The sequence below is a fragment of the Heptranchias perlo genome, chromosome 29 (genome assembly GCF_035084215.1).
Source record: "Heptranchias perlo isolate sHepPer1 chromosome 29, sHepPer1.hap1, whole genome shotgun sequence".
NCBI classification, from domain to species: domain Eukaryota; kingdom Metazoa; phylum Chordata; class Chondrichthyes; order Hexanchiformes; family Hexanchidae; genus Heptranchias; species Heptranchias perlo.
Window position 1 is genome coordinate 21,320,689 of NC_090353.1, and position 15,157 is coordinate 21,335,845.

Genomic DNA, 15,157 nt, shown 5'->3' on the forward strand with positions numbered 1-15,157 from the left:
TACAAGTCTGCGTGCGTATTCTGGATGCCATTTTGGGTCCTTAGGCCACACAACGCCTACAAAACGGGCACTACATGGCCCAATTTATAGCCCTCGAGTCCAAATAAAGTAACCAACCATGCAATTTTTTGTACTACAGTAGTCATTTCAAAATAGTGAGATTGTCAAAAAGTTGGGAGAAACTTTGATTTACAGGTGATGTTATTACTACTCCTCCCCTCACAACCATGGTAACAGGTGTATGTAGTAAAGCAGGTTGTTAAACCTACCCAAATAGCCCAAAGCTCAGATAAGGATTTTGTTTCTTGTAACCAATAATTTACAAGTCTGGTACACCGGAGTTAAAATGCATAGAGTGAAGTCCCAGACACTCGTAATGAATTTAATCAGCCCCGAGCTAAAGCAACAAAATAGAAAGCTTCGTGGTTTACACAGAAATAAAATGCTAGCAGCATTATGTCTCATTATACCATGTCTCCTGTCAGCTGAGCACACCAATGAGGACTGTAGATGTGTATAACTAAAGATACAAGAAAGTCCAATTACAGATTTTATCTTGAATGTTTCTAATTTAAGACATTGCAAGGTTATTGGTTTATTTTCCTCAATTCCTTTTTGTTAAGGACACTTTATATTACAGATAAATTGACCAGTACAGAAGAGGTTTATACATCAGTGTTATAGAGCTGTCAACATCATAAATGTCATTCGTAATATTTCCTTGATCAGCAGGAGTGACAAAGATTCCAAATCCCTTTTAATACATTTTTAAACCAAAGCAGTTGCTGCTCCCACCGAATAGCACCTGGTGTTGTATATCTGCAAGATTAGACAGTTTATACAATATTGCTAAAATTGCTGTTGTAAATAGGATTTTGACTCCCTACATACAGTCTTTGAAAGTTAGCAGATAACAAAATCTAAATAAAATTCAAAGTGATGTTTTAGAAGACTGACCCTGACACCATGCACTTAGTATGATATAAGCATTCTGGATTAATATTAATAAGTTAGGCACAAGATAAATAAAGTTTGTTGTATTTCATTATAGATTCTACAACATAATTTAGAACTAAACACTGTAGGAAGAATGGCATTAGAAAATACACAATTTCAGTACTGGAGCAAGTTACAACCTCTGGGAATTTTGTGTTCAGAACGTCAAGTCCCATTCTCTTTCGACAGTCTGTCAACAGTTTCAGATTAGTCCCATGAAGACGATGTTAAATTCTCCGACTCAGCTTTTTTGCAATTTAACCAATCCATCTGCATACTGAAACTCCGGACTGTTTTCATACTCAAGCATGTCCAGTGCTACCTCGCAGCTCTCTTTCACAACACGTTCCCCATCATGTACATATTCTTTCAATACTTCCACACATGGCTCTTTGGCAATGGATCCTAAAGCTTCTGCACACTCATGACGGACCATGGGATTTTCATCCATTTTTTTCAATGCTGTTATAAGTTGAGGAATGCTGGCATCATGCTGCATCTGACCAAAGACATAGCCAATTTCATGTCGAAACAAGGCACTGCTACACTGTAAACCTGGAGGGGAAAATGCACATGAACTCAAATCAATTTATATTCAGAAGATCTTATTTGGAAGACCTGCTATATCGAAGTCTGGAAAGTCATCTAGTGTGTGTGAAGCCAACTTCCTGCTTCATTGTGGGCATATTTTTCTAAAGCCTATGTAAACTGGTGAGCTTTCTGTATTCTGTCTGCAAGTCAGCAAATTGCCAACAATAAACAAACAACACCCTGAAATGTGAAAATTGTAGCTACTGATGTTGGAGATTTTTCAAACTAGAATGCGAGCAAACCTATCAGAATCCTGCTGTCTTAAGTAGTTGCTTCTGTAGCCTGGGAGAAGGAATGCTGGAATTTTTTTCAAAAACTTACAGAATACTCAATATTAAATGATTAGAAATTGGCCTAACTTTCATCTGGCAGTAATTAGGTTCAGGTGCCTCATCTACTTTTACGTGGCAGTGGTAGACAGGACAAAGTTATTCTCTTCACATTAAAAGTTACAACCCAGTTTAGACTTGATACGGTAATATTGCTCAGCTTGAATTTACTTTTGCCATTTAAAAAAAAAATCAACCCCAATGCTCCACGAAAACATATCAAGACGATGACTCCAACCATCTCTGCAGATTAAAAATCTCCACATTAATTCATCCAACTCTACTATGACTGATTAATTTATAGCTATTTTATTCTTCGTAACACAGCACACTTAGTTTTCAAATCATTGTGAAACATTGTTAAACCAACTAAACCATGTTACATTTTGTTAAAGGGAATAAGCATTTGGGGAAATAGGTATACTTTTGATAAAGTATCTGAAAGTCTTCTGTTTGGTACAAGTTGAGTGTTATTTTTCAGCCATTTTGCACTTCGATCTCCAGTGTAGGAAAAAGCTGCTCCATTAACTACCGTTACAGCCTCATCCTGGAGAATCTCAACAGGGAATCTTGTATATTTATATCTGAGTGGCCTGGGGTTGATCAGAAGATACCTAAACTGTCAAAAATGATGAGAATTTTTTCAACAAGCGGTTCATAGAATCAGAGCACAGAAGGAGGCCATTCAGCCCATCGAGCCCAGCTCTTTGTAAGAGCAACCAGTTAGTCCCACTGTCCCGCTCTTTCCCCGTAGCCCTGCAAATTTTTACCCTTCAAAAATTTATCCAATTCCTTTTTGAAAGCAGTGATTGAATCTGCTCCACCACTCTTTCAGGCAACGCATTTCAGATCATAACTACTCGCTGCATAAAAAAGTTTTTCCTCATGTCATCTTTGGTTCTTTTGTCAATCATCTTAAGTCTCTGTCCTCTGGTTCTCGACCCTTCCGCCAATGGGAACGGTTTCTCTTCATTTACTTTATCTAAACCAGTCAACGGCATTACTATCGCCGAATCCCCACGATCAACATCCTGGGGGTCACCACTGACCAGAAACTTAACTGGACCAGCCATATAAATACTGTGGCTACAAGAGCAGGTCAGAGGCTGGGTATTCTGCGGTGAGTGACTCACCTCCTGACTCCCCAAAGTCTTTCCACCATCTACAAGGCACAAGTCAGGAGTGTGATGGAATAGTCTCCACTTGCTTGGATGAGTGCAGCTCCAACAACACTCAGGAAGCTCGACACCATCCAGGACAAAGCAGCCCGCTTGATTGGCACCCCATCCACCACCGCCGCACAGTGGCTGCAGTGTGCACCATCCACAGGATGCACTGCAGCAACTCGCCAAGGCTTCTTCGGCAGCACCTCCCAAACCCGCGACCTCTACCACCTAGAAGGACAAGAGCAGTAGGCACATGGGAATAACACCACCTGCACGTTCCCCTCCACGTCACACACCATCCCAACTTGGAAATATATCGCCGTTCCTTCATCGTCGCTGGGTCAAAATCCTGGAACTCCCTTCCTAACAGCACCGTGGGAGAACCTTCACCACACGGACTGCAGCGGTTCAAGAAGGCGGCTCACCACCACCTTCTCAAGGGTAATTAGGGATGGGCATAAATGCTGGCCTTGCCAGCGATGCCCACATCCCACGAACGAATAAAAAAAGTCATGATTTTAAACACTTCCATCAAATCTCCTCTTAACCCTCTCTGCTCTAAGGAGAACAACCCCAGCTTCTCCAGTCGATCCACGTATCTGAAGTCCCTCATTCCTGGAACCATTCTAGTAAATCTTTTCAGCACCCTCTCTAGGGCCTTCATATCCATCCTAAAGTGCGGTGCCCATAATTGAAATCCAGCTGTGGCTGAACCAGTGTTTTATAAAGGTTCAACATAACTTTCTTCCCTTTGTACTCTATGCCTCTATTGATAAAGCCCAGGATCACATCATATGTCTTCATTTTCTCCCAATATTTTGACAAAATAATGGTGTGTATTGGTGCAATGCACATGAAAATATTATGAAAAAATAAAAAGAGCAATAAACTGCATGCAAAAAATATTGAAAGGAAGCCAGGAAGAACTTGCACTTGTGTAGCACCTTTCACAATCTCAGGACATCCCAAGCGCTTCACAGCCAATGAAATACTTTTGAAGTGTAGTCACGTTGTAATGTATGGAATATAGCTCCAAATAACACGTGAAATAAATGATATGATAATCTGTTTCAGTTATGTTGGTTGAGTGATAAATGTTGGCCAGGACACTGGGAGGACCCCCTGCTTTTCTTCAGATAGTGCCATGGGACCTTTTACGACCCCAAGGCGGCAGTCAAGGCCTCAGTTTAACGTCTCATCTGAAAGACAGTACCTCCCAACAGCATTGCACTGCCTAGATTATGTGCTCAGGTTTCTAAAGTGAGGTTTGAACCCACAACTTTCTGAATTAGAGGCAAGTAAACAATTAATCATTTCATTTTGATATGCCAGCCTCAAATTATAACTGCAATTAATGACATGACTTAAAAAAAAAACTTGATAAAATACATACCATCTCCTAAAGCCAGGACTGCTTCTTTACTTCCAATGTTCCGCAGGGCAAACATCGCTCTGTACCTGTCGAATAAGGGCAAGGATTCATCCAGGAGAGTTTCCCTCAACTTTTTAATATCTTTCTCCAGAGCTGGGGGAGCAGGATCAATTGAACAGTATGGGCTTTCACTCTGGTCTTTGTTGTTCTGAAGCCATTCAATTCGTTTAACTGCCAGCTGGCAAGTTTCAGCAACCTAAACATTTCAATATAAATTAATCTTTTAAAGAGGTTTAGGAGAGCCACTTAATCAGCTTGAGATATCAAAAATAAAACAAATGAAAACTATCCAGGCTCCCCAATAGTACTTATTTTTCAAAAAAAAGTTTCCAACAAAATAAACTGTCATTCGTTCTTGGGCCTCACCAGCACCTTATTGATCCAATGGGTATATTATTGCTAGGGCAGTCACTTTCTGCAATGGTAATAAAACAGCCCTAAAGGGGTTCTCTGCTGAGTTGAAGCCTAATATTTTGTACTTTTTTTTCTTACACAAAAATCACCAACTTTTTGTTGACAAACTGCAGCTCGACAGAAGAATGTGTGTTTGTGTGTGTGCACATGCATGTTATGCTCTATCTCGCTCTCTTCTCCTCCCTTCCCCCCACCCCCAGGCTCACTCGTATCCGTAACTATATAGATTCAGATTCCAGCACCACCACAAGACCCAACTCAAAAATTACCTGAAGAAGTAGACATGAGATCTCAACAGTTGAATTGCAAGCAATCTGCCCTACAGCTGCTATTAGATCAAACCTTTTCTGCTATAGCGAACACAGCTCTGGTTTTTACAAGTCTCTCATCATAACTATAGGCTCTCATCTCTTATATTGCCCTCGTGAATCTAAATTGCAGCTTTTCCATTGCTGTAATACCCTTTCTATAATGGGATACCAAAAGCAGATACAGTAATCGAACTACGGTCTAACTAATGTCTTATAAAATGTATCTTCACCTTTTGTATTGAAAACTCACATTGGCAAAGTCTTGTGATGTTGAACACAAGCCTTGGCCAGCAGTACTTTTGTTTACTGCGTTTGATGACTGCACTAAGAAAGAAGAACTTCTTGAAACCTTCTATTAGGGCTGTTATTTAGAAAGCCTCATTACTATTACAGAAATTTATTGCCATTGCTATGGATGGACTAATAAGTAGGACTTTGTAAAGCTGATAACAGCTTTCCCAAATTCTGGCACTCCAATTGCATCATTCATTGAGACCAGCTGATGCAAACACACCTGAATTTGAAGTACATCATGAAGATTGTTCTGGAAATTGAAACCTGTGCACTGAACACAAGCCATTCAAAAATGTGGTTTCAGATCTCATGCTTCACTGTGCAGTGTACCAGTGGTCACTGGATAGCATTCAGAAGTAGCAACACTGGCTCAAATTTCTTTTCCCTCCCTAGGCTGAGGCCAATTGCAGTGTCTCATGTTGCCCTGGCTGAGATCACCCGACTAAGCACAGATCAGGGCATGCATTTTGAAATTGTGCACTGCTGTAAACTTGATTAGTGAGAAATTTGAATCAATAGCTCCCAGTCAGGACCCAGGAACAAAAAGGCGATAGCTGTTAACTCAGGTCCTTGCTGATGGATCAAACAGGTTTTCATTACACTTTTGAAGCCAATTAAAAAGTGATATATCTCATGTTAGGTAAGAAAGTTCAACAAAGGTAATGGGGGGGGGGGGGGGGGGGAAGGAAAGAGAAAGGAGGAGTGTTTCACATAAAATTTACTCTATTTCAGTGTAACTTTTCTACAACAATGGTTCTCAAGGTGTGAAGCTCAATGATGCACCAAACTTTGTAAAAAAACATGCAACCTAGAACTACAGTTTGGCAGCAATGCTGAGGTGGGATGCAGTACTACCAAGAGGACATTTTACACTAAATGATCCATAACCCCCTTTAGCTACTTCTATTACCAAATCAATTTCTCAGCAATTAAGTTTTTATCCCCTATCTTTGTTAGGGGTGAATTTCACCAGCCAATAACCCAGTCACCTTCCCTGGACCCAAGCTGTAACATAAAAGGGCAGGAACACTTACGGCTTTTCCCCAAATACAAATTGCTTTCTCAGCTTTTGAGCTTCAAAAGATTGGTCACCTCTGATCTACACACATCAGAGAGTGGTAATAAATGAGACCAAGCCCATGATTTGCACATGGCAAGATCCCTATTTCATGCCAATGGTACAGCAAGCAATTAGGAAGGCAAAAGGTATGTTGGCCTTTATTGCAAAGGGGTTGCAGTAAGGAAGTCTTGCTGCAATTGTACAGAGCTTTGGTGAGACCACACCTGGAGTACTGTGTACAGTTTTGGTCTCCTTATCTAAGGAGAGGCAGTGCCACGAAGGTTCACTCAATTGATTCCTGGGGTGAGAGGGTTGTCCTGTGAGGAGAGATTGAGTAGAATGGGCCTATACTCTCTGGAGTCTAGAAGAATGAGAGGTGATCTCATTGAAACATATAAGATTCTGAGAGGGCTTGACAGGGTAGATGCTGAGAGGCTGTTTCCCCCGGCTGGAGATTCTAGAACTAGGGGGCATAGTCTCAGGATTAAGGGTCGGACATTTAGGACTGAGATGAGGAGAGATTTCTTCACTCAGAGGGTTATGAATCTTTGGAATTCTCTACCCCAAAAGGCTGTGGATGCTCAGTCATTGAGTATATTCAAGGCTGAGAGAGATAGATTTTTGGACTCTAAGGAAATCCAGGATTGTGGGGATCAGGCGGGAAAGTGGAGTTGAGGTTGAAGATCAGTCATGATCTTATTGAATGGCGGAGCAGGCTCGAGGGGCCATATGGCCTACTCCTGCTCCTCTTTCCTATGCCAACATAAAGGCCAAATGGAAGCCAGGAACTATGCATCAGGAGAGGGAAAAAAAATTAGAGGGCATAATTTAAACTGATCTTGAAATGAGGTTAGAAACCCAGTGAGAGAGAAAATAACAGCTTAAATAAATATTAGATACAAAAAGGTACTATACTACTACATAACTAATTTTAAAGTGCACCTTTCAAACTTTTTAAAAGCAATGCATGCTCTGTTGAAGATTAAAATAACAACTATCTGTAAGATGATGTTAAAAGATCCTTACTTCTATTGTTGGATCACATGAGTAATATCTCAACGTTTCAAGAACCTCTGGTTTTCCGATAGCTCCCAATGCCTCACCTGAAATAACAGTATAACAAAAAAAAATTCAGTCCAAATAGATCCCAGAAAAAACAAATTCATTTGGATGTCTAGTGGTAATCTGCTGTGGCGAATTGTGAATTGGCTGACTGACCGCAGGCAGAAAGTTGTAGTCAATGGATTTGGATCGCTTGGAGACCAGTTACCTGTGGTGTCCCTCAGGGATCGGTGTTTTGATGTTTGCTATTTACTATTTTCATTAATGATTTAGATGTAGATGTTAGGGGAATGATCCACAAGTTTGCACGATACCAAGATATGTGCGAGTGTTAAGACTATAGAGGATGCTCAACTACTACAAACAGATCTAGATGTGTTGGAAAAATGGGCCAGTGTTTGGCAAATGCTGTTTAACTTCGAAAAGTGTAGTGTTATGCACATGGGCAGATATAAAGCCGAATATACTTACACTCTACAGGCAACAGAATTAAAGCCAGTGGTGAAAGAAAGAGATGTGGGTGTTTTCGTACATCACTCTCTAAAGGTTCATGACCAATGCTGTGAAGCTATAGCTAAAGCAAAAACGTTCCAGCTTGTAGTCATAGAACATCATTTTGTCCTTGTACAAGACCTTGGTTAGGCCTCAGTTAGAATATTATGTCCATTTTTGGTGGTCTCACGTCGTGGGGGATATTGAGGAAAGAATGCAGAGGAGGCCACAAGATTAATTCCCAGTTGAAACACCTTGGTTACCCAGATAGGCTCAACAAGGTGGGCCTGTGTACTTTAGAAAAGTGTAGACTCGGGTGATTTGATCGAGGTTTATAAAATAATGAAAAAAGAGGTAAGTACCTAATATAAATTAGGGACTATGCAATCTCCTGGATTAGTTTTGATCGCCTAAAGGAATCAGAGGAATTCTCCAGATTTTTTCCCCTAATCGGGCAGGGTTTATATCTGGGTTTTCACCTCTCCCTGGATCAGTAGGTCATTTTCATATGTTCCTATGTTTAGTAATCTGAACATCCATATTATACATGCACGTATGTGTTGCTCACGTCGAGTTGGATGACATGCTGTATTATAAGGAAATTAGTTTATATCACGTAGTGCATATAGTATTAATCTGTTAGACAAATGGAACTGTATTACTTTAAAGAAAATATAATTGTTAAATAACTAATAAATCCAATAGGGAATTCAGGAGGAACTCCTTTATCCAAAGAGTGGTGAGAACGTGGAATGCGCTACCATAAGGAGTATTTGAGGCAAATAGCATAGATGCATTTAAGGGGAAACTAGATAAGCACATGAGGGAAAAAGGAATAGAAGGGTATGCTGATAGGGTTAAAGTAGGGAGGGAGGAGGCTCGTGTGGAGCATAAATGCCGGCATAGACCAGTTGGGCCGAAAGGCCGTTTCTGTGCTGTAGTTTAGATGTAACTCGATAATTGTTAAATAAGTAGAGCTTCTAGTCATTCACAGTCTAGTTGTTTGGGAACTTTGCAAATCGCAGTGTACATCAGTTTCAGGCTCCAGCTCAAATGTAAACAGCATTTTGGATTATTTTGCATTTGTAATAAGGCATGACACCTGCCCACACAAATGTACTATTTTTAATATTAATTACTAGTTGATCTCCTTGGTGTTGTTCTTAGGAAATTGGAGGATATGATGTTTCATTAAAAAAGTGGATCTTCTATTATGTTGCTACCAGTAAATGTGCAGATATATTGTTTGGGACAGGGTGTTAGCTTTTAAGTACTCAAAAGGGGGTGTGAAGCAGTTGAGGGGACTGGAGAAATGAATAGTTTGTGGCTAGGGAAGTGAACATTTGTAGGGTAGTGAGACCTTTGGGGAAAGATAGTGAGTATTGGCAAACCAAGTAGTTATGGGGGCAGGAGGGTAGGCGGTTGGGGAAGTGAATAGCTGAAGCTCAAGAATGGACATAGGGAGTCAGTGTACATTGGCACCGTTGGTACTGGAGAGTGGGGATAGCATGACATAGATACATAGACAACAGATGTAATCAATCGGAATGGGCCATAATTCGCTATCAAAATAACGGTGAGGCTAATGGCGCTCGTCATTACTTATGCACAAATGTTACAGCAACTTCAGGCAAGGGCAGATGCACAATTATATGCAGAAATCCAAAAGTGGCTGTCTGAGATGCACCACTCCGCCGTTAGCTTTGCGAAAACAGTATCTCGCTGACTGCTTCGCCATTGAAGTGCATTGAATTGTGTGAAGTTCCTGTATTTACATGGCAGATAAGGACTAAACTTGCCATAGAAAGTGTCCATTTCAGTCTAACTACCCCTTTAACAATATGATTAAGTGTTGATTCCTGCCAGTAAACCTCTCTGGCAGTGAAAATTAACTATTAAAAGTGTGGAGTCTTATTCTTTCAGGTTTTAATTGTTGGAAATTTTAAAAATGTTAAATTTTATTTTTACTTTGACTTTTTCTTTCCTCTCTTTCTTAATCCAATCAATCTTTCTCTTTCTGTACCTAATTTGACATTGAATTCACCCATTCTAACTTACACTTCCTTCTCAGTCCTTGTGTTGTTAATTTCACAATCCTTCAATCTGATTAGTTAAGGAGATACACAGTTGCTTGCCCTTTTCATCCAGATGCCCGGTTTCCCTCGCTGCAACATTACCACCTTGCACTTTCAGCAACTTCCCACGCAAATTTTTTTAAAAACTAAACGTGCACTAACAGCAGTAGCCGTTAGATGCCCTGCCACAGCAAATTATGGCCCAATATTTATATTTCTAACTATCACCAAAACACAGGTGATGGTGATCAAACCCTGTGCATCTACTTGAGTAGCCTACAATATGCAATCATAGAATGGTTACAGCACGGAAGGAGGCCATTCGGCCCATTAAATCCATGCCGGCTCTCTGCAAGAGCAATCCAGTTAGTCCTGCTCCCCCGTCCTGTCCCCATAGCCCTGCAATTTTTTTCCCTTCACGTACTTATCCAATTCCCTTTTGAAAGCTACGATTGAATCTGCCTCCACCACCCCCTCAGGTAGTGCATTCCAGATCATAACCACTCGCTGTGTAAAGAAGTTTTTCCTCGTGTCGCCTTTGGTTCTTTGCCAATCACCTTAAATCTATGTCCTCTGGTTCTTGACCCTTCTGCCAATGGGAACAGTTTCTCTCTATCTACTCATATCTAGACCATTCATGATTTTGAATACCTCTATCAAATCTCCTCCCAACCTTCTTTGCTCTAAGGAGAACCACCCCAATTTCTCCAGTCCATCCACGTAACTGAAGTTCCTCATCTGGTAAATCTCTTCTGCACTCTCTAAGGCCTTCACATCCTTCCTAAAGTTCAGTGGCCAGAACTGGACACGATACTCCAGTTGCAGCCAAACCAGTGTTTTATAAAGGTTCATCAAAACCTCCTTGCTTTTGTACTCTATGCCTCTATTTATAAAGCCCAGGATCCCGTATGCTTTCTTAACCGCTTTCTCAACCTGTCCTGCCGCTTTCAACAATTTGTGCACGTATACACCCAGATCCCTCTGTTCCTGCACCCCTTTTAGAACTGTACCCTTTAGTTTATATTGCCTGTGTTGCAATGTGTTTCTGACACCCATATTCTAGCGATCCTAGTGTCAGCTTGGCTCAGTGATGGAAGGCTGTTCAAGTCCTACTCCAGGACTGAGTATATAATCTACGCTGACACTTCAGTGCAATACTAAGGCAGTACTGCATTGTCTGGGATGCCATCTTTCGGATGAAAAGTTATATCGAGACCCGATCTACCTGCTCAGATGGATGTAAAAGATCTCACTGCACTATACAGTGGTGTTCCCCAGGGGTCGGTACTAGGACCACTGCTTTTTTTGATATATTTTAATGACTGGGACTTGGGTGTACAATTTCCAAATTTGCAGATGACACAAAACTTGGAAGTGTAGTCAACAGTGAGGAGGACAGTAGTGGACTTCAAGAGGACACGACAGGCTAGTAGAATGGGCGGACATATGGCAGATGAAATTTAACGCCAAGAAGTGCAAAGTGATACATTTTGGCAGGAAGAACAAAGAGGCAATATAAGCTAAATGGTACAATGCTAAAGGGGGTGCAGGAACAGAGAGACCTGGGGGTAATATGTGCACAAATCCTTAAAGGTGGCAGGACAGGTTGAGAAAGCGGTTAAAAAAGCATATGGGATCCAGGGCTTTATGAATAGAGGCACAGACTACAAAAGCAAGGAAGTTATATTGAACCATTATAAAACACTGGTTCGGCCACAACTGGAGTATTGTATCCAATTCTGGCCACTGCACTTTAGGAAGGACGTGAAGGCCTTAGGAGAGGGTGCAGAAAACATTTACTAGAATGGTTCCACGGATGAGGGACTTCAGTTATCTGGATAGACTGGAGAAGCTGAGGTTGTTCTCCTTAGAGCAGAGAAGGTTGAGAGGAGATTTAATAGAAGTAGACTGGTTTAGATAAAGTAAATAAAGAGAAACTGTTCCCATTGGCGGAAGGGTCGAGAACCAGAGGACACAGATTTAAGGTGATTGGCAAAAGAACCAAAGGTGATGTGAGGAAAAACTTTTTTTACACAGCAAGTAGTTATGATCTGGAATGCATTGCCCGAAAGGGTGGTGGAAGCAAATTCAATTGTGGCTTTTAAAAAAGGAATTGGTTAAATATTTGATGGGAAAAAATTTGCAGGGCTACGGGGGAAAAAAGTGGGGGAATTGGACTAACTGGATTGCTCTTACAAAGAGCTGGCAAGGGTTCTATGGGCCAAATGGCCTCCTTCTGTGCTGTAATGATTCTATGTGAAGAAAAGCAGGGAAGTTCGCCCACTATCCTAACCAACATTTATCCCATAACCACCACCAAAACAGATGATGATCATTTATCTCATTGTTATTTGTACGACCTTGCTATGTGCAAATTGATGCTGTGTTTGCCTACGTAACAACTGTGACTACATTCTAAAAAGTACCTTGATGAGTGTGAAGCACTTTGGGAAGTCCTCAGGCAGCCTGTTGTATACTATGAACAGTCCCCCACATTGTCCATTTGATCTGGACTTTTAATGCTAACTGAGAACCCAAGAGATTCTGAACATTAAAATTTAACTAGTACATATATAGATGTTGATTAGATAGCTGTGCAAGAACCAGAGTCACAAAATATGTCTGCTCCCAAAAGATTCACCCCATTATATATTCTGAAATAAAATTACCAAGCACCACAGATGTGAAGAGGTTTTACTTTGTGACACCAACATCCTACCTCAGGCCTGCCAACCACTAGATACAGTACAACTACAAGAAAAAAAGAATGAATTTGTATTTATATAGCACCTTTCATGACCTCAGGACACCCCAAAGCGCTTCATAGCCAATGAAGTACTTCTGAAGTGTAGACACTGTTGTAATGTAGGAACAACAACTTGCATTTATATAGCGCATTTAATGTAGTAAAACGTACCAAAACACTTTATAGGAGTGACCTTTAAAGAACCTTTCCCCATTTTAAATGGTTATATAACTTGTATCATGTTCAATTCTCAGTACCACATTTTAGGAATGTTGTCATGGCCTTAGAGAGGGTGCAGAACACTTACTAGAATGTTACTAGGGATGAGGGACTTCAGTTATGTGGAGACTGGAGAAGCTGAGGTTCTTCTCCTTAGAGCAAAGAAGCTTGAGATGAGATTTGATAGAAGTGTTCAAAATCATGAATAATTTTGATAGAGTAAATAAAGAGAAACTGTTTCCAGTGGCAGAAGGGTTGGTAACCAGAGGACACAGAGTGACTCGCAAAAGAACCAGAGGCGACATGAGGAAGAAAAATTATGCATGGAGTTATGATCTGGAATGCGCTGCCTAAAAGGGTGGTGGAAGCAGATTCAATTGTAAATTTCAAAAGGGAATTAGATAAATACTTGAAGGGAAAAATTTACAAGGCTATGGGGAAAGAGTAGGGGAATGGGACTAATTAGATAGCTCTACCAAAGAGCCGACACGGGCACGATGGACCGAATGGCCTCGTTCTGTGCTGTATCATTCATAAGAACATAATATGAAAAGAAAGAGTTAAATAGCCGAGTTGATTCCTTCTAACTTTTAAATATTATATTTTCAGCCTCCCGGTGTTTCCAGGGTCAGTGCACTAGCGGCTCACCTGCTTCATGCCTGACCATGGGCTCCTGGCTGCGATCCTCCAGCACTCGGGTGAGCACGGGGATGGCGCGCTCGTCCTGCATCTGCCCCAAGCAGTAGGCCAGTTCGTGCTTCAGCAGCGCCGACTCATCCCCGAACGCTCTCGAGATCCAGTCGATGGCGACAAGGCCGCCCAGATTCCGGAGAGTAAACAGCGCACGGAAACGCTCCTTGAGCGGCTTCGACACGTCCACCAGCGTCCTCCCGATCGACTCGACCGCCTTTTCGTCGAACATTTTCAAACGGTTAGTTTAACGCAATCACGACCAGGACCAGGCCAGGTTCACCGGAGCCACGTGACCCTAATCACCCAGAATCCTCCGGCGCCCACTGGGCCAATCCATGGAGCGTGGGGGTGGTGGGGATGAACCACATTCTCTGGCATTTAGAGCAAAGTGGGCAAATAATAGTCAGTTAGGGAGGAAGGATTTTCGGCCAGAGTTGCTGCTTCTGATCACTATCCAGTGGCTCCTACTAGAAAGTGAATGTAAACTTATCTACGGTGAGGACTATCCACGTTCAAATAGACTTCTGGCAATTGCTATTTGGGCTCATACATAAAGAATGAGAACAACTTGCATCTATATAGTGCCTTTAACATAGTAAAACATCGCAAGGCAAGGTACAGGAGGGCTGCATGCATATATGGAATTGTATCCCAGCATAAGTAGCACCTCAGTCTTTCCCCCCTCATTCTTCTAGTGCCTTTTATTATGGATTTGCCAACCAGTGGAAAAAAACTTTTCACTACTTACCCTCTCAAAACCTTTCAGAATTTTGAAAACCTCTAAAATTCCTCTTGATCTGTGTTCCAGTGAAAAAAGCCCCAATTTTTGAGCTTATTTTGATAACAATAGCTTCTAATTTTTATCATTCTAGTGACTATTTGCTGTACCCTTTCCATGGCTCCTTTCTATAATGGGGTGCCTAGAACTGTATGCAATATTCCAGCTCTGGTCCAAACACAAATTCAACATCACCTTCTTGCTTTTACTTTCAATGCTCCTGTATAAAATCCAGAATCCCATTTGCATTATAGTACCTTTTCTATGCTACATTACATAGAATGTTTCCTACATTACAACAGCGACCGGCAGGACAGATCCACTAGAGGTGGCGGTACAGTGATATACAGTCAGAAGGGAGTGGCCCTGGGAATCCTCAACATTGACTCTGGACCCCATGAAATCTCATGGCATCAGGTCAAACATGGGCAAGGAAACCTCCTGCTGATTACCACCTATCACCCTTCCTCAGCTGATAAATCAGTCCTCCTCCATGTTG

The 15,157-nt window shown here is 41.4% G+C and overlaps 1 protein-coding gene across 1 annotated transcript; it reads right to left on the reverse strand.

Moving 5' to 3' along the window:
- Positions 1 to 579: 579 nt before the first annotated feature.
- On the reverse strand, positions 580 to 14,407 carry dohh (deoxyhypusine hydroxylase/monooxygenase). The gene is made up of 4 exons (XM_067968256.1): positions 13,836 to 14,407; positions 7,620 to 7,696; positions 4,476 to 4,710; positions 580 to 1,551 (listed from the first exon to the last, which is right to left on the reverse strand). The coding sequence occupies exons 1-4, from the start codon at positions 14,107 to 14,109 to the stop codon at positions 1,238 to 1,240; spliced, it is 900 nt and encodes a 299-aa protein (XP_067824357.1). The 5' UTR covers positions 14,110 to 14,407; the 3' UTR covers positions 580 to 1,237.
- Between the last annotated feature and the right edge of the window lie 750 nt (positions 14,408 to 15,157).